The sequence below is a fragment of the Oryctolagus cuniculus genome, chromosome 10 (assembly GCF_964237555.1).
Source record: "Oryctolagus cuniculus chromosome 10, mOryCun1.1, whole genome shotgun sequence".
NCBI classification, from domain to species: Eukaryota; Metazoa; Chordata; class Mammalia; order Lagomorpha; family Leporidae; genus Oryctolagus; species Oryctolagus cuniculus.
The window spans coordinates 113,748,342-113,767,792 of NC_091441.1; the positions used below are offsets into that span (position 1 = coordinate 113,748,342).

Sequence of the window (19,451 nt, forward strand, 5' to 3'; positions counted from 1 at the left end):
GGGGACTGCTGGGGTAGCCTCGAGCCGTCTCTCCCTGAGCTGTGGTCTCTGAATTTTCCAGCGGCCGTTGAAAGCTGTACTGGAAGTCTTGATGTAAATTCTGAGGGCAGGGGCAGTGTCTGCTCCAGGGCTGTCCACAGGAACTGAGGGACGGAGCCCCCTGGTGTCTGGAGACCAAGCTCGCTTCCTCTCCAGGTGCCCCTGCAGAATGCATCCGCACTCCCCATCCCCACAGCACATGCAAGACTCATTACAGTCATTTCCCTGGGGCTTGCCACAGCCCAGGAAGGTCGCTCCATCCCCCTATCTCAATGAGGGTTTCTCAGGCTGAAGAGGCTGGCACCTGGGAGCCCAGTGCCTCCCGTGGCACCGCACCCCACCCCCAGGTGAGCGTGTGCGCCAGAGACGCTTGCTGAGGCTGGCAGGGAATTCCCAGCCAACAACAGGAGCAGCACTGGATTCCACGTGGAGGAAGTGGGGGAGACAACTGGGCAGGGCCTTCAGGTGGGCCCCAGGGGCCTCTTTCTGTGAACCACCTGGGGCTGCAAGTGACCAAAGCAGGAGGCTCTCTGGAATGGGATGGGTTGCAGTGGGTGAATGCCTGGAGCCTCCCTGGGGTGAGGGAAGACAGAAGATAGGGACCAGGCAGCGCAGAGGTGGGTGTCCCTGCAGGTCATCTGAGGGTCAAAGAGGTGAGGCTAGGGGTTGCAAACTGGAATGCCCAGGTGAGAACTAGACACAGAGGCCTCAGGGACTTGGGGCTTGGCTCGGAGCTGGCAGAGATGAGAGTGGAAGAAAGAGGCAGCTGTTGAGAGGCAGAGCAGGTACAAGCGCAGGAGGTCTGCAAGAGGGGAAGGGAGGAGCTTGGAGGCTCGCTCCTCCTTCCTCAGGATGGAACTTGGCAGAGAAAGATTGTGTGGCCCCGGACATCCCAGGAGCCACATGAGGGATGGGCCAGCAGCCTGGCCTGTCTTGTGCTCCAGTGTGCACGGTGCCTGGCCATCCTGTAGATCTGCTGATGGCCAGGGCCCCCCTCCCAGTGCTGTGACAGTCTCTGCAGTAGCAAGTTCCTAGAACGTTTTGCCTGCGTAAAGGTGGTCTAGGGCCCCAAAGAGGTTAGGGTTCAGTGAGTCGCACCTTGTCCGTGTTTAGCATGCTAGGAAGTAGAGCCAAGAGGATTTTTAAATGTCTCTGTGTTTGTTTTAACAATAGTAAACCGATTACGTGTCCACATAATGGCATTTTTGTGGGGGAAAGAAGTGTGTCTTCTACAACAAAACAAGAAAATTAGTGAGTCGTGTGACGTTGGTTTGTGCAAATACCGGGAATGCCTGGCTGACGAGTAGGCAGCTGGGTTCCCTGTGCTCAGTCTGCAGTGGCCGTCATTTTGGTCCAGCTAAAGGAGGAATACTGGTGTCTCAGATCACACTGTAGAAACTGGAGTTCTAAGAAGGGGGCTGGGCACTCCCATCTCTCAGCTGGAGAAACTGAGGCATGGATCCTTCTGTGACTTGCCGTTTAACCCCGGGCTCCCCTGGAGGAAAGACCAGCCCTCCCACCCTGCCCCAGTCCTTGAGTAGCCAAGGGCTGAGCGGCTCGCTGGCCTAAGGCCTAAGGAGGAAACCCAGGGGACAGGCTCGGCCGCTGGCTGCCGGCTGTTAACACCCACAGCTGAGTCTGAGAAATGCGATAGTGCGGGCCCTGGCCTCCCTGTCCCCACACTCCTGGGAGGAACCCTGTTCCCAGAAGTCTGTCCTGGACGCAGCCGTCAACCTCGGAGTTCATTTCCTGGTTAAACAAACATCGGTGTTAAACGGCCCAGTTGGGCCCCACCCAGAAGCAGCCTCTGTGGAGAGCCTGGGCACAGGGCCTGCCAGGCCTCCTCCTCGGCTGTCTGGCAGGACACATCCATCATTGGCCGTCATGGCAGCAGGACTGCTCGCGCGGCCCGCCCAGAGTCTGCCCGTCTGGCAGGAGGGGCCGGGGGACGTGCAGAGTGGCCCATGCTGGACCCTACCAGACGTCTGTGCCTGCTGGCAGTGTGACAGTGATAGCGCCGAGAGTTTGGGGAGGACGTGGCCACTGCCATCCGTCCTCTTCTCTTATCCCTGGGGGCGTGGACACTCACTTTGTTTTGCAGTTGAAGAAATTCAGGCACCTGAGAGAGCTTGCCATAGTCCCCTGTGAAGTTCTCTTTGCACCTTTGTGGCCAGTGACCTGAGGGACAGGAATTAGGAAGAGCTGAGCCCAGAGGGGCTGATCCAGGCCTTCCTGAAGGGCTGGACACCCATGGGTCCTGCAGTGCAGATGGAGAACAGGTGTTTCTTAACATGACGGCCTCCATCAGCCGTGAGCACAGGTGCCACGTGAGTGCACACCGTGTGCCACCTGCCCTGCTCTGGGCTTGATCCTGGATCTTGGCTCTGCCCCTTAGGAACAGTGACCTTGGGCAAAGGCTAGGACTTAACTGGGCCTTGGTTCCCTCCTCTGTGAAATGACTGTAGTACTACAGGTTGAGTGTCCAGTCCCTGAAATGGTTGGGCCCAGAGCTGTGTCAGGCCTTGGAGATTTTCCATTTTCGGAATATTTGCAGACTTTGTTGGTTGAGCAGTCCTAATCTGGAAACACAAAATGGTCTGGGTTGCAGAGTTTGCTGACTGCCAACATGGTGCTCTCAAAGTTTCAGATTTCAGAGCATCTCAGAATGGGGGCAGTCAACCTGTGAAACCTACCTCAGAAGTCGTTGGGTAGATCAAGTGAAAAGGTACCTGTGAGAGTTCGGAGCCCACGTAGCCATGTGTTAAGTGCTCAGTCCACGCCAGCCAGTGTTGTATTAAGCAGGTGGTAGCCCTGTTTGCAGAACAGGATTATAGGATAGACTAGGATGGGAGAGGTGCACCCAGGACTTCTGACCCCTGAGGTCTGGCTCTCAACACCATCCCGTATGGCGTGGGAACAGTCAGAGGCACCTGGGCGGCTGGAGGTCATCTTGACTCCTTCCCTCATTGTATGGGGAGGAGAAGCTGAACTTCAGCTCTTGCTGCCTTTGTCGCTTCCCTCCAGAATGATTCTGTTTACGGAAGCTTGGCCGCAGGGTTTCTTAACCATGGAGGCCTGTTCTGGCAGAATCTGGTTCCTTTGCAAGCGTTTCTTCATATGGGGAATGCTGCTGGAGCGCCCGTGCTCGGGGGCTGGGGGGGAGCAAGCACCCCTCACCCCCAGACCCCCATCCTCACTGCGGGGTCAGCTGTGCTGTGGTGTCCTTGACCTGAGTTGTGCTCCGTTAGTGAGAAAACACTGTTGGTGAGAAACGAGGAAGACCAGCAGAGCGAGGGAGCTCCTCCGTGTATTGCTTGCCGAGTGCCAGACCTCATTCCATTGGTTTTCTCGAATGTCCATTGGCCAGTTGTTGTGTGTAACGGTAGTTTTGGGGATGGCAGGTGCTCAGGAGTAACATTCCACAAGGTGCAGGGAGGGCAGTGGTCTCCTCCCCCAGGAGGACACGGCAGGGCTAGGGCAGGAGCCGTGGATACTGTTCATTTTCCTACGGTCCATGGAACAGCTTCTCCGGCAAAAATGATTAGAGTCCCAGGAGTGCACGGAGGACGTGACCTCTGAGCAGGGACCTGAAAAGGCAGAAGCTGTGGGGAAGAGTATTGCAGGAAGGGGCCATCCCACAAGTCAGTGAGGCATGCGTGCGCTCCCTGGGCTGTCCACCATGTTTCCATGGAGCAGATGGAGACCAGGAAACAGTGGCTGCTGAAGCTCGGACGGGGAGACCTCAGGGGAGCCGGGGTTTGAGCTTTGCTGTGCCTGTTTCCTGGTCCGTTTGCTTCCACTGCCTTGGATGCTACGGCTGGGGGCATGGGGCAGCATTCGCTTTGCAGTGGAGGCCTTTTCTCTACTTGCCTCTGCAATTTTTGTTAAAAATTCCACCCCTGGATCAGTCGATTGCAAACTGCTTTTAGGCTTGAGCTGCTTGAGGCCAGTGAGAAGTTATCTAGTGTGAAGTTCAGAAATCAGGCTCCTCGTATGGACGTGGTCAAGCAGAGACAGCCATAGACTTTGTAGAAGGTGATCCCATGCACAGTTCATTAGAAAGCATTGTCCCCTGGTTTGGACGGTGGGTGTAGCAATAGAATTCTCCTACCAAGGAGGTGTGAACTTAGACCTGGCAGGCTAACTGCTGGGTCGCTATTAACAGTTGTCAGGCTTAGAGCTTGCATGATCCTTTGGTATTTCTGTGTGTATCTTACAAGATACTCTGTAGCATTACATTTCTAGTGTTAAGAATTGTGCTTGCCACAGGGTTTCTTGTAAAGTATCCTCCTGTTTTAAATCATTTGAAGCAAGCTAAATAGTCTTTCCTGATTATATCATCAGCTAGATGACCTTTTTGATACAGCTTCAATTAAATAATAGTTCTTATGACTAAAAAAGCAAATGAAAAAATTCTGTCCATGGATATGTGGTTCTGTTCCTGGCACCACCTCAAAAGCCAAATTAGCAGCAATCATGATAGCCAGCGTCTCTGTAGCATTTATCCTGTGTTGAGCGCTGTTTCAGGCGGTATATGTATTAGATTCAAATCTCTGTCTTTCTCTGTGATGTGAAGACATATTGGGGCCGGCACTGTGGCACACAGGTTAGGCCGCCACCTGCAGCACCAGCATCCCTTATGAGCACTGGTTTTTGAGTCCCAGCTGCTCCACTTCCTATCCAACTCTCTGTTAATGTGCTTGGGAAACAGCAGAAGAGGGCCCAAGTACCTGGGGCCTTGAACCCACATGGGAGACCTGGAAGAGGCTCTTGGCTTCATTCTGGCCCAGTCCTGCTCATCGCGGCCATTTGGGAAGTGAACCAGTGGATGGAAGATCTCTTTCTTTGCCTCTGCGTCTTTCTCTCTGTAACTCTGCCTTTCAAATAAATACATAAATCTTTAAAAAAATTTATTAACTTATTTTCATTTTATTTGAAAGGCAGAGATAAACAGAAAAAGCTCCCGGATACTGGTTCAACTACCAAATACCCACAACAGCCAGGGCTGGGCTAGGGCAAATACGAGAGCCCAGGGACTCCACCTGGGTCTTCCACCTGGGTGGCAGTAACCCAAAGACTTGAGTCATCACTAGCCTCCCAGGTGTGCATTGGAAGGAAGCTGGGTCAGAAACAAAGGTGCCCAGGACTTAAACTCCAGTCTGGGAAATGGGACTCCCAGGCAGCAGCCTGACTACTACATCAAATTCCCCCACCTTCCTTGAGAGAAAGAGAGAGAGTGAGCAAGCATTCCCATCCACTAGTTCACTTCCCAAGTTGCTAACAGCTAGGGCTGGGCTGGGGCTGAAGCTGGGAGCTGAAGAACTCAATCCATGTCTCCAGTGTGGTGACAGGAACCCTGTCCTTTGAGCCATCACTGCTGCCCCCCAGGGTCTGAATTAGCCGGAAGCTGAAGTCTGTATCCTCAGCTGTGAATCAGACCCAGGTACTCTGGTGTGGAATTGGGCATCTCCGTTGGGCTCACATGGGTTACACAGCTCACCTTCCAGGGCCAGCCTGCTTGCCAGTGTCCCTGAATGCAAAGAACATTGACTCGTCATTCATCCACTCATTCATTCTTTCAGTCAACAAAGGAGAACCATGCACTGAGCACTGGTCCCTGTCCTTCCCTGTCCCCCATGGGAGACATGGGCACCTCACGGCAGTGATTGATCGTAAGAGCAGGTGCTCAGAAATGATGCCTAACCCAGCTGCTCACGGGCAGGGGTCAGGAGAGGCTGCTTGGTGGAGGTGGTCTTAAAAGGATGATGGGCAGTTAGCCAAGCAGAGGAGAAAGGACCCCAAGGGAACAGCCTGTGCCAAAGCCAGAGGAAAACTCCATCATTCAGAGAAGAAGCACGGGTTGTTCAAGATCGCCAGGGCTGTGGATGGGAGGCGAAAGGCACACCATGTTGTTAGGGGCCATTAATTGAGCAGTGACTGTATGTAGGGCCACCACGCTGGGCATGAGCTCAGCAGTCCGCTGAATTAGTTGCTGTTAATACCCACATGATTAGGTAGAGAAACCCAGGGCGTGGAGGTTAAGTTCTTGTGGAAGATCCCACAGGACTGGGTGCCAGGGAACGGGCTGAGAAACACTTGCAGCTTGCCCTGGGCAGCGTGGCAGTCACTTCTGCATCTGTGCCCAGGAGCCACAGTCTCCCTTCTGCCCCTGTCCGTGCCCGCCCCTTGTGACTGCTCTGTTTCCTTCCGCAGGTGGAAGGACAGTCCAGAGCTCTTGTCATCGCACAGGAACTGCTGTCTTCAGAGAAAGCGTGAGTCCCCAGGCAGCTGCCTGTGGCCTTGAGCTTGTTAAAAACCTCTCCCCGTCCTGGGCTTGTACAGGATGGGAGCTAACAGAGACGCGCTTTCCCTCTGCAGATACGTGGAGATGCTCCAGCACTTGCATCTGGTGAGTTCATCATTTTAATTGTCCAAAAACTAATTGCCCTTTTACAAGACTGTGATATAAGAGGCAGAAAAGCAGTGAGGAGACAGAGGTGATTTCCATCAGCGGAGGCTTGGCAGCCAGCAAGCTCTCACTGAGGCTGTTCGGGGAAGTCTGTCTCCTGATTCATGGGCTTCAGCCGGCAGAGAGCACCGGGCTTTCAGTGGGGCGTGCCCCTGCTGGCTGCAGGGGTGGGTGGGCAGGGACTGGCTGAGGTTTCTGGAAGGATGTTGGAGGTTTCCTCAGCCCTCTTGGTGGACAGGGGGTGGTTCCAGGCATTGCCAAGTGTGCAAGTCCATGTGTGCATGTGTTACACTCGGAAAGAATGATGTGTTTGCCCAGCGACGGGGCAGCCATGGGAATTGGGAGCTTTCTTGGTCCTCCTGGCATGGGGGCAGTAATTCCTAGCCATCCTTGGGCCTTGAAGGGGAGTGGGGGCCAGATTGGGGACCACGTGGAGGTCAGGCACTGACACCGACACGGCCCACAGGACTGCAGTGAGGTCGACAGGCATGTCTCCCAACCCTGGCTGTGTGAGAAGAGCTGGGGAAACAGCGCCTACTGGGCCCTTGCCCAGGACCGCTCTGGCCAGAGATGGGACAGATGCAGGAGCAGATCCTTATTCTGAGCACAGCGAGTGACCCCCAGCGTTGGAGTACGTGGGCAGGCTTCCCCGAGGAGGTGGCCTGGGGGCCTGGGTTCAGGCTGAGTCGCGGAGAGGGGTGAGGGAAGTGGGCCCGGGGTTCCCCCTGCCACCCTGCACTCTCCCAACCACTCGCAGACTCACCAGGGTGAGTGTTTGACTTGGTGCTGCTTTGTATCGTTCTCCTGGGTTGCCAGTGCCTACCTGGACTGGGGTACCGATATGGAGACCCAGAGCAGGCGACCCAGCCGGCATCATACTGGCTGTCATGGCACCCCGGTCCCCTGGCTCTCAGTCCACTGTTGTGAGTTACTTGTGTGCCCCCAGCTGTCTTTGGAGGGCCTCAGGGCAGGGCCGTCTGTAGGAGCCCCAGAGCTCCCTGGCACCTGTCAGCAACAGGTGTCACATCCCTGGTAGCTCATCCCTGGGAGGAGGCATACACACTCCCGCCTGGCACATGCAGCCGCTCATCTCTGCACTTCTGGGGAGAGCTTTGTGCGCTGTTAACCCACAGCCCTCGGGTACGAAATGCACCCCACCCCCGCCTTACACCAGGAGACCCATTTAGCAAGGGCAGGCAGCACCCATTCTTCTCCTCTCATTCCCGGGCTGGCAGCACCACAGAGGCTGGATGTTGGGTTTTGTTTTATGGCTCTATTAAGAGCATTTTAACCGGGACACATCCGTCTGTGTTTGCTTCCTGCCAGCTGGAAAGGCACGGAGGGCACTGGCCCTCCGTAATAAGCTCCCAGGGAGGAGGGGAAGGAGAGGGAGCCAGAAACTCAGAGCTGTGAGCTGGCTGTGGGATGGTGTGGTCAGCCACAGAGGCGTCGTGTCAGTGTCTATGGGGACAGCGTGGCAAAGGCCCTCGGTGCGGCTCCAAGCCCTGCCTGGAGACGCTGCCTTCAGGAAGAGCCCTGGCTGTGGGCCACACTCCTCCACCCCAGCCATGGACTCGATGCCATTGAACTCCCATGGCTGGATCCTGACAGAGAAGGGCCGGTCGCGCGTCCTGAAGCCCCCCACCCAGAAGGCCCTAGCACCAGTGTGCTCCTGCCAGTGGCTGAGGTGCTGGCTCCAGGCCTTGCTGCTTGGGGTTCCTCTCTGTAGACAGAACTCACTCCAATGCTACTGGTGCTGGGTGTCCCAACTGAGTCCTGTGGATCAGCATCCTGTTTTTGTGCAGCCTATTGACAGAACAGGTATTAGGTTTTTAACTGTTTGTGGAAAACTGCAAAGTAAGTAAGTGACTAAGACCGTAAGTAACATTGTATTTTCTGGCCCCTCAAACAGAAAGCTTGCTGACTTCCGGCTTAAAAGCTCCTGTCCACCATTCTGGAAACCCAGCCCTAAAAGGGTTCATCCACCTGCCCATCTGTCAGCCTCTTGCCCACCTGCAGTTGTTCACACCCCACCTTTGCTGCCCAGGTGCCTGCCCATTCACCCACCCGCCTGTCCCTTCATCTGTGCGTCCAGCCCACTCCCCCGTTTGCTCTGGGGACTGTCCAGGATGTTGATGTTGCCATGGTAATAGACTTCTGGAGTCCCACAAAGAAAGGGCCAGAGCCCACCCTTTAAAAAAAAGAAAAAGAAAAAGAAAAAAGATTTATTTATTTATTTGAAAGTCAGAGTTACAGAGAGAGAGAGAGAATCTTCCATCCACTGGTTCACTCCCCAGATGGCTGCAATGGCCGGAGCTGGGCAAATCCAAAGCCAAGCCAGGAGCTTCTTCTGGGTTTCTCACTTGGGTGCAGGGGCCCAAGGAATTTGGCCATCTTCCACTGCTTTCCCAGACTGTAGCAGAGAGATGAATCAGAAGTATAGCACTAGGACTTGAACTGGCGCCCATATGGGATGCCAGCACTGCAGGCGGAGGCTTAGCCTACTACGCCACAGTGCTGGCCCCCGAGAGCCCACTCTTGAGTAGGCTTTCCTTTGGGAAAGGAGGGAGTGTGTGGGTGGGGAAGGAAGACAGACGTCTGGAAAGACCCGTGTGCTGCTCTGTAGTTCGTACAGCCACAGAGGAATGGGAGAGAGGCAGCAACTGACTCTGCGTTGGGGTCTTCCCTGAAATTTGTGGGTGTCCCATCAAGACAACCTTGGAAGGGGTGTGATAGGGGAGGCCCAGAAGGCAGGGCGTGGCGGAAGCCACCACTCAGAGGCCTCGAGGTGCGGAGAGTGGAGCATCATCACTTAGGTCAGAAGTGGAATCAGGGCCATGTGAGGGGTCCAAAAGCCACGTCGGGACCAGACTGAGAGTCTGAGGGCCTAAGCGTGAGCCAGGGCCTGTCCTCATGCGTAGAGACGAGTGGAGGCCTCTGGACCTCAGTCCTCTGTTCTCTCCCGAATCCCTGTCCTTCCTACCCGGGGCCCTGCAGCATGAGGGCGTCAAAGGGCTGTGGAGAAGTCAGTCTGCTGCGTGCAAGAGCAAACTTGAGATTGTCCCTGGGGCCAGCGCCGTGGCGTAGCGGGTAAAGCCGCTGTCTCAAGTGTCAGCATCCCATATGGGTGCCAGTTCGTGTCCCTGCTACTCCACTTCCCATCCAGCTCCCTGCAAATGGCCTGGGAAAAGCAGCAGAAGGCCCAAGTGCAAGGGCCCCTGCCACCCACATGGAAGGCCTGGAAGAAGCTCCTGGCTCCTGGTTTCGGCCTGGCCCATTTGTGGAGTGAACCAGCGGATGTAAGATCTCTGTGTGTATCTCCATCCCTCTCTGTGACTCTGACTTTCAAATGAATAAATCTTTAAAAAAGAGAAACTTCTCCCTGGCGGGTGCCGCAGCAGAAAGTCCCTTATGCGGAGGCTGCGGGGTCCGGTCCCTGCCTGTGTCCGCGTTCCCTCCTCACTCGCTGCAGCCACGGGGCCTCCTTGCTGTCCTTTGGATCACAGGTGCACTCGTGTCTCTGCTCTGGTGCCTGCTCCTCCCTGCTGGAATGTCCTGCTCCTGGTTTCTCTAGGCCAGTTCTTTCTTCAGGGCTCAGGTGCCACCTCTTCCAGCAGGTGCTGCCCCGAAACCTGGCGGTGCCACACGGCCGTCATGCTAGGCTTCCTGGTTCTCTGCTCCGTGAATGTAGACAGGGCGTGGTGGGAGGAGCTTGTCTCTGCGATACCTTGAGCCCTACCTGGAGGACCCAGCGATGAGCGAGAACTTGAGTGTGAGGGGCAGGGCTCCCCCGGAGACATCTGCACTCACACTGCCAGTGGTTGAAGCTGGCTGAAGCGGGAACTCAGCCAGGCTGTCAAGCAGAACACTCCCCTGTGGCCGTCTGCGTGGGCGGGGCTGGGTGTGGGCCCTCTGTGTGGGCGGGGCTGGGTGTGGGCCCTCTGTGTGGGCGGGGCTGGGTGTGGGACCTCTGTGTGGGCGGGTCTGGGTGTAGCCCCTCTGTGTGGGCGGGTCTGGGTGTGGGCCCTCTGTGTGGGCAGGTCTGGGTGTGGCTCCTCTGTGTGGGTGGGTCTGGGTGTAGCCCCTCTGTGTGGGTGGGGCTGGGTGTGGGCCCTCTGTGTGGGTGGGGCTGGGTGTGGGCCCTCTGTGTGGGTGGGTCTGAGTGTGGGCCCTCTGTGTGGGCAGGTCTGGGTTTGGGCCCTCTTCATGGGTGGGTCTGGGTGTAGCCCCTCTGTGTGGGCAAGTCTGGGTGTGGCCCAGCTGCATGGGTGGGTCTGGGTGTAGCCCCTCTGTGTGGGTGGGTCTGGGTGTGGGCCCTCTGTGTGGGCAGGTCTGGGTGTGGCTCCTCTGTGTGGGTGAGTCTGGGTGTGGCCCAGCTGCATGGGTGGGTCTGGGTGTAGCCCCTCTGTGTGGGTGGGTCTGGGTGTGGGCCCTCTGTGTGGGCAGGTCTGGGTGTGGGCACTCTTCATAGGTGGGTCTGGGTGTAGCCCCTCTGTGTGGGTGGGTCTGGGTGTGGGCCCTCTGTGTGGGCAGGTCTGGGTGTGGGCACTCTTCATGGGTGGGTCTGGGTGTAGCCCGTCCGCATGGGTGGGTCTGGGTGTGGGCCCTCTTCATGGGTGGGTCTGGGTGTGGCCGCTCTGTGTGGGTGGGTCTGGGTGTGGGCCCTCTGTGTGGGCGGGGCTGGGTGTGGCCCCTCTGCGTGTTCAGGTCCGGGCCCCCTTGCAGCAAGGTGCCGGCTACCCAGCAGCAGGAGGAAGCGCTGTGGTGGCACAGCCTCTGCAGTCGGGCCGTGCGGTGTCTACCACGCTGTGTCCGCCGTTCAGCAGGACGAGAGTCAGGCTCACATTGTCCCAGGACCCTGTGAGGTGGGAGGTGCTGCTGTGGTTCTGAAAGACGTGTCTACTGCAGAAGCCCTCCTGGTGATTCTGTCAGCTGAGTGTATGTGCAGGCTGGTAACAAAAGCTCAACTAGGATGACTTAAGTAGCTCAGGGGTTATTCTTTCACATAAAGGAAGTCCAGAAGTCGGGGGTCCAGATCAGATCTGGCAGTTCCACAAAATCCTAGGACGAAGATCCCATCTGTCTTTTTGCTGCATCCATTGCCAGGGTTCCTCATGAACACAGAGTGGCTGCTGAAACTCTGACTGTCACATCCGTGTCCCAGATAGGAAGACAGAGAAAGGGAAAAAAGCAGAGCCTCCCAGCTGAGTTTGTCCTCTTGGGAAAAACTTTCCAGAAAGTGTTGGTAGATGATTCCCCTTTTTATCTCATTGGGTACTCCTAGTTTCAGGGAGAGCTGAGTCACCTGGGAGTCAGCTGATCGAAGCTAAATCCAGCAAGGGGCTCTCTTTCTTGTGCGTTTATTCTGTGGCCCAGGCTGAAGGGTCAGCAGGTGCCCGCAGAAAAGCCCTTCCCATGGTGAAACATCAGAGGGCTCTAGGAGTCAGGCTCACCGCGGGCGCCTGATCCCTTCTCCCCATCCCACTGTCCACAGCTGGTGCCATGGCCAGGCCCAGAGGCACAGGGCGGGGGTGCTGTCTGCTACTGTGCGGACGTGGCCAGGCTGTGGACACGGGGAGGTGACAACGCGTGGCTGCTTCCCTCTTGACTCTGTCTCAAGCTTCATCTCTTAGCTCCTTTCACCGTCTGGAATGCCCTCGCTTAGCTCTGCTGGCGTGGGACGTTGTGTTCTCACGTTCGTTCTGTTCAGAATGCTTCCCGGTTCCCCTTAGGATTTCCTGGTTGACCCGTGGGGTGTCTGAAACTATGCTGTTTCACTGCCAAATATTTGTGTATTTCCCAAATCTGCTGCTGCCGCTTCTGATTCCCATCCAGCTGCTAATTCCATCGAGCCCGGGAGACACACTTCATACGGCTTCAGCCCCCTGGGATTTGCGGAGACTTGTCTTACGGCCTGGTGTGTCCCGGGGGACCCTCTGTGTGGTGTTGATGTGTGTCGGGTGGGTGTCAGGTGGATCGGTAGTGATGCTCGAGTCGCCTGTCTGCTGGCCAGCGTTCCGTCCGTTCCCGAGACGTCGCGGCTGTTGTTGCTGGATGTGCTGTCTCCCCACAGTCCGCTAGGGTTTTGCTTCCTCCCTCCCTCCGTGTGAGCTCCTTGAGGACGAGGAACTGGTCTGCTCCCCACCCCCAGGGGCTGGTGGCACCCAGTACACAGCCGGTGATGGTGAGGCCAGCCCTTCCTGGAGCCCCGTGATTCCTCCAGGCAGAACCGCTTCCCGAGTGCCTCCTGTGCGCCAGGTAGTGCTGGCCTTCAACAAACGAGAGAGGGGAGGTGTGACCAGCTAGAGCCCAGTGTGGGGTGTGCACACTGAGGCTGCATGCTGAGGGCTGCGCCAGGCTCGGTCAGAAAAGGATTCCCAGGAAGCCGTGTCCAGTGGCCATGTGGGGGTGCAGTGTGGAAGACTTGTGCCCAGCATAGCGATTAGCACGTGCAAAGGCATGGAGGCTGATCACAAGTGGCCCGTCTGGGAACAGAGAGAAATTCAGCCTGGCTGGAGCACCATGCAGCAGAGGGAGCCGAGGGCCAGGGCAGGGAGAGTGCCAGGCCCTGGTTAGGGTGCAGGCTCAGACCTCTGGGGCACGAGGAAGCTGTCGGGTGTTGTAGCAGTGGGTGTGTGTGGACGGGAGTCAGGCTAAGCACGGGGGCCGTGGTGAGCAGAGTGAGGGCCAGGGCAGGGAGAGCGCCAGGCCCTGGTTAGGGTGCAGGCTCAGCCCTCTGGGACACGAGGAGGCTGTCAGGTGTTGCAGCAGTGGGGGTGTGTGGACGGGAGTCAGGCTAAGCACGGGGGCCGTGGTGAGCAGAGTGAGGGCCAGGGCTGGAGAGCGCCAGGCCCTGGTTAGGGGGTAGGCTCAGCCCTCTGGGACACGAGGAGGCTGTCAGGTGTTGCAGCAGTGGGGGTGTGTGGACGGGAGTCAGGCTAAGCACGGGGGCCGTGGTGAGCATAGAGTGGGTCTGGGGGCCCTGGGCTCAGGGAGGGCAACGTCGTGGGCGGTGGATACCGCATACACACTGGACTGGAGGTGCTGGCAGCATCACCTGAGGGAGGGCTCTCAGGTGCCCCGGGGAAGAAGGAAGCGCCCTGGAGGGGGTTGCCCTGGGGGAGAAGGAAGCACCCTGGAGGGGGTGCCCCAGATGGATTTTGAGGGACCTAGGGAGGGTGTGTGGCAGGACTTGGCACAGACACAGGTCGCCCCGTACGTGCCCTGCTGAGAACTGCACTCTGCTTAGCATGGCAGCAGGGACCCCCCAGAAGCTCAGCCAAGCAGAGGAAGGCGCCTCGGTTGCAGGTCCTCCCTTTGCAGTGGGGAGGAGTGGAACTCAGCTCTGGCCTCGGTGCTGACGAGGCCGGGCAGTGACACCGTTCACTGACTGCCGAGTATTTACTTACACTGGCTGCTGTCTGTGTGCCCAGCCCCACCCTCTCCTCATCCACTCCTAGCTCTTGCTTCTCCCTGTGGTTGATGTCAAAGGCGCCAGATGACACAGGGGAGGAAGAGGGGGACAGTGGTGAGTGTTGCACTCCCAGTTCCACACCTCACGCATGTGATCTTTGATTGCACATGGCACGTGCTCAGTCTCACGTGGCTGGGGCCAAGCACTGAGACCCGGAGAAGGCGGGTGACTGAGTGACTGGCCCCAGGCAGGTCTGACTCCAGAGCCCCGCGAAGGGGAGGAGACAGGAGATGTAGACCTGTCCAGCTGTTTGTAGAAGAGCCTGAGGGGGAGGGGCAGGGGTCATGTGACCTGGGGAGCGAAGTCACAGAGGCCTGCCTGGAAGAAGGGGTGCCTAGGTGGCCATGGAGGAACAGAAAGTAGGAGGAAGCCTTCCAGCAGGGAGAAGAGCGGGAACAAGAGCACAGGGGCGGGAGGGGGCGCTGCTGAGGGTGGGACTGAAGGTGTGAGGGATGTGGGAAGTGACTGAAGGAGGCACAGGGGTTGGGAGCCCTGAGGACAGATAGGGAAGGAAGCTTCGGGAGGGTGCACTGGTGGGCTCTGGGGAGGGAGTGCTGGGAACCAGAAGGTTAGCCCAGTGCCAGTTGCCCAAGCCAGCACAGCCTCCATGGCTGGGGACGTTCGGGTAGAGCCGGGAGCCTCGTGTTCCCAAGGCAGGAGCTATGTCTTCCTCTTGCTTGTCTTTGCTTGCTGCCCGCAAACAGCACTAAGGACTGGTTTGCAGTGGGCCCGGGAGGACCCTCTCGTGCTCTCCACGTCTTTGCTGGGTTCTCATGGAGCAGAGCAAGCACCTGAGTTTCAGGGACTTGGAGGGAGGCACCTTGCAGCTCAGCGCAGCAAGAGGTGGTGGCCGCTGGCCCGCCTGAGCTGCGGGAGTGGCACACGGGGGCTGCTGAGGCCGCCCCCGGCCCTGTGTCTCCATGCTGAGCAATCCTACAAGTTTCCTCCTCCCTCACACCTCACCTTGAGACTGCAGATGGAACTTGAACCCCTCATCCCCCCAGACCTCAGAGCCCCAGTACGAAGGTAGGGGCGTCTGGAGGGGTGGGGGCTCACAGCAGGGATGAGCCAGGTAGGTCACAGGTTCTCCAAGTGTGGGCCTGGCCCAGCGGCCTCAGCAATGCCTGGGAGTTTGTGAGAAATTTACCCCTGGGACCCTGCCCCAGTGCTTGTAATTCAGGAGCTTGGTTGGAGGGTGGACGCCTGGGCACACAGTGCAGTGCAACACCGCAACTGCTGGGACGTCTGCAGCCCAGTGCAGGGTGCGCAGCGGGTGCCTTAGCGTGCACAAGGCCGTGGGCCGGGAACGGCACGCCATCCAGGGGCCTCCGTCTTACTCTGGATACATCATGTAAATGTGCATTTCATCTAAAGTATTTTAATTATTAATATTCTAATGTGAGGCCCCAAGGTGGTTCTGAGGTTGGGTGGCTCCCTTCGGGCTGTCACCCGAGATATCTGGAGGCTGTCGGACACCTGAGAGGCGCTGGGACCAACGGTGGGAGTTAACCTGAAGGGCCTTGTGAAAGAAGAGGCATTGGAGCAGCCGAGCGAGGTGTGGATGGGGTGCCGGAAGCACAAAACAGACAGCCTGGGAAAGAGGGTTACCGTAGAGTTGTTAGCACCTGGGCAGTTGAGAGACCTGGCAGTCACCCAGCCCCGCCCCCAGCCTGCTGAGTGGGAGCTCGGGGTGGGCTCTGCAGTGTGCTTGACAAGCCAGGCAGGGGCTTCCGAGGCCCCTCACTGGGAGAGCCACAGTTGTTCGGGCCTGAGCAGCCAGTCGCAGACACAAACCGGCCCAGCTCCTGCAGAGCCACAAACGCCACGCCAAGGCAAGAGGTGCCGCAGGGGTTCAGAGAAGGGGTGAACAGAACGGGGAGTCCTCGCTGGTCCTCCCTTCCCAGGGGCCTCTTGGAAAAGCATTTTCCCCTTCAGAGAAGTCTTACAGCTTCCATACTGGTGGGTGTATGGGAACGGAGTGTGAGTGGCGCACGCTTGCCGCAGCTGCAGCCGCCTGGGTGGGACACCGCCTGCCATCCTCCCAGGAGGTTCCTGGCACAGCCCCGCGGACAGACGGAGGTCAGAGGCCGCAGCTGCTATGCTCAGGGTCCCGCAGGACGGGTTTAGCCTGCTCTCCAGTGCCCTGCGGGTCGGATGAGAATGGCGTGCTCCTCCAGCTCACCACCCTGCCCCGGGGTCACCTGGGATTTGGGCACGTCAGCGCTGTCCTGCAGGCATGGGCCAGAGTTTGTGCACTCCCAGGCAAGGGGCTCCCAGGGCCTTTCCAGTTGGGGCTGTCGCCAGGCTGCTGTGGACATCCGTGTTCCACGTGCACTCTAGGTCACGCATGTGGTCCTTTCTCCTCCAGATGGAGATCGCAGAGAGGCCAAGGCGGTGCCACGCTGCCCCTCTCCCGGTGGGAGGAGCACGAGGCTGTGTGCTGGCGTTGTGGGTTTGTGCCCTGGCATCTGTGATTGTGCAGTGCTTCTCCTTGTGGTTTGAATCTGCATTTCCCTGATGATCAGTGAAATAGACTTTGTTTCTGCTTATTAACCATTTGGGAATCTATTGTGCGAAATGCCTTTCGCTTATTTTTAAATTGGCATGTGGGTCTTTTTCTTACTGATTTATTATAGAAGGTCAGATTTAGGTATTGTAAATATTCTCCCAGTCTGTGGCTTCCCTAGTCACTTTTTTAAAAACAGCTTTATTGAGATACAAGTCTCACACCATGCCAGTTAGCCACATAAAGTGTAAAATTCAGTCATTTTTAGTATACTCGCAAAGCTGTGAGGTCATCACCACAGTTTTAGGATGTTTTCATCACCCCAAAAAGAAACCCGTACTCCCACACTGTCCCTCCCTACCTGCACCCTCCTCCCAGCACTGCACAACCACCAGCTTCGTTCCTGTCTCTGTAGATTTGCCTACTAGCCATGCTTCACATAGCAGAATGATGCAATTTGGGGTCTTCAGTGATGGACTCCATTTCTCCTAGTGTGAGATTTTCCAGGTTTATCGCGGCTGCAGGCAGTGTCAGTCCCTTCGTGTTCCTGCTTGAGTGATGTTCCCTTGTATGGCTACACCTCAGCTAGTTATCCACTCATCAGTTGGTGAATGTTTGGATTCTTCTCACTTTTTTTGTCTTTGTTGTTTTTAAAGATTTTCTTTATTTGAAAGACAGAGTTACAGAGAGGCAGAGGCAGAGGCAGAGGTAGAGGGGGAGAAAGACAGAGAGAGATGTCTTCTTTGTGCTGATTCAATCCCCAAATGGCCACAACAGCCAGAGCTGGGCCGATGCAAAGCCAGGAGGCAGGAGCGTCTTCCAGGTCTCCCATGCCAGTGCAGGGACCCAAGGACTCGGGCCACCTTCGACTGCTTTCCCAGGCCATAGCAGGGAGTTGGATCAGAAGTGGAGCCACTGGGACTCCAGCCGACGCCCATAGGGATGCTGGCACTGCAGGCAGTGGCTTTACCCGCTATATCACAGCACCGGCCCTCTTGTTGCTTTTTGACTGATGTGAAAACACTGCAGTTGGCCGGCGCCGCGGCTTACTAGGCTAATCCTCCGCCTTGTGGCGCCGGCACACCGGGTTCTAGTCCTGGTCAGGGCACCGGATTCAGTCCCGGTTGCCCCTCTTCCAGGCCAGCTCTCTGCTGTGGCCCGGGAGTGCAATGGAGGATGGCCCAAGTCCTTGGGCCCTGCACCCCATGGGAGACCAGGAGAAGCACCTGGCTCCTGCCTTCAGATAGGCGCGGTGCGCTGGCTGCAGCGGCCATTGGAGGGTGAACCAACGGCAAAAGGAAGACCTTTCTCTCTCTCTCTCTCTCTCACTGTCCACTCTGCCTGTAAAAAAAAAAAAAAAAAAAAAAAAGGAAAACACTGCAGTGAACATCCATGGATGAATTCTTGTGTGAATGTTTTTAATTCTCTTGGGTGTCTCCTAGGAGTGCGGGTGCTGGGTCATGTGGTCACTCCTTAGCCTTCTAGAAAATCACAAAGTGTCTGCAACATGTTACTTTCACACAGTCACATTGCAAAGGTTACAGAGTCTCTGCCTCCTTGTAACACTGTTACCATCCTGCCTAGTGGTAGAGTCCATTGTGTTTTGCTTTGTTTTAAAAGATTGGCCAGAGAGAGTGAGAGAGAGAGAGAGAGAGATCTTCCTTCTGCTGGTTCACTCCCCCAGATGGCTGCAATGAGTGTGTCTGGGCTTGCCAAAGCCAGGAGCCAGGAACTTCCTCTGGGTCTCCCACATGGATGGCAGGGGCCCAGGAACTTTGGCCATCTTTTGCTATTTTCCCAGGCCATTAACAGGGAGCCAGATTGGATGTGGAGCAGCTGCGACTGGAACCGGCACCCATATGGGATGCCTTGCCCACTGTGCCACAGTGCCAGCTCCTCATTCCCTAATGACTGACTTGGTGAGCATCTTCCCGTGCTTCTTGGTCATTTGTATAGATTATCTTTGGAGACATATGTACCTGCCCAGATTTTACCTGGGTTGTCTGTCCTTTCATTGTCACTTATCAGATACATGATTTGCCAATATTTTCTCCCATTCTGTAGGTTGTCTTTGTTTTCTTGATAAGGTTATTTGAAGCACAAAAGTTAATAGATTCAATGAAGTCCAATTTATTTTTTTCCTTTGTTGCTTTTGCTGTCTTATTTCAACTCATTGTGCCACAATGCTGGCCCCACCCATGTGAATCTTTTCACATAAAGTCTAGTTTATTACATGTTTTTCTATGTGGTTAATACTTGTTGTAATCTTTGCCTTCATGATTCCAAAATACTCTCCAGGCAAGCCAAGTGAAGTCGTGTCCCCGAGCCAGCCCACAGCCTGCCAAGGCATGTTGGTGGTGTGGGTGTGTCATGGCCAGGATTGGCAAACTTGTGGTCAGATGGGATCTCTGTAAGTCCACATGGTCTTGACCACAACATCAGCGATTTGACCACTTGCTGGAAGGATATCCCGGCCACCCTGTGACTGCTGAGCCAGGGGAAGGGAGGTGTGGTGGGACCCAGAAAACTCAGTCGAGGGTTTAGCGGAGTGGGGGGGCTGGGAAATGTGAGCGCCCTGCTTCCCTGCAGACAGCCGGGGCCCTGTGAGCTGCAGAGACCGGAGTGAGCTCCAGGGGCAGACCGGCCACCTCATCTCAGACCTGTTCACCAGACCGCAATGCGGCTCTGTGCTTGGCTGGGGGCCTCGGCCGGCACTCTGGAGTCCTGGGTTTTAGCCCGACTCCTTGACCTCAAACAAGTCACTTCCTATTTCTAGAAAGACCCAGAGGCTGTATAAGCCCACAAAATCACCTGATTTGGCCCTGCCAAGGCAAATCCAGGTGGGGCTGGAAATTCAGGAAGTCTACAGCAGGCTGATTTGTAACTTGATGATTTTGTGTGGCCCCTGAGCAGTGTTGAGTATCCAGACGGCCCTGGTTGCCCAGTCCTGGTGTAGAGTGATG

General features: G+C 56.5%; 1 protein-coding gene across 2 annotated transcripts in view; it reads left to right on the forward strand.

Moving 5' to 3' along the window:
• The window catches only part of FGD5 (FYVE, RhoGEF and PH domain containing 5), a 113,066-nt gene that overhangs the window by 61,541 nt on the left and 32,074 nt on the right, over positions 1-19,451 (forward strand). For both annotated transcript variants that reach the window (XM_051852551.2, XM_051852550.2), the window contains exons 4-5: positions 6,253-6,311; positions 6,418-6,448. In XM_051852551.2, the coding sequence (XP_051708511.1) occupies positions 6,253-6,311; positions 6,418-6,448 (90 nt within the window). The remainder of the gene's footprint in view (positions 1-6,252; positions 6,312-6,417; positions 6,449-19,451) is intronic.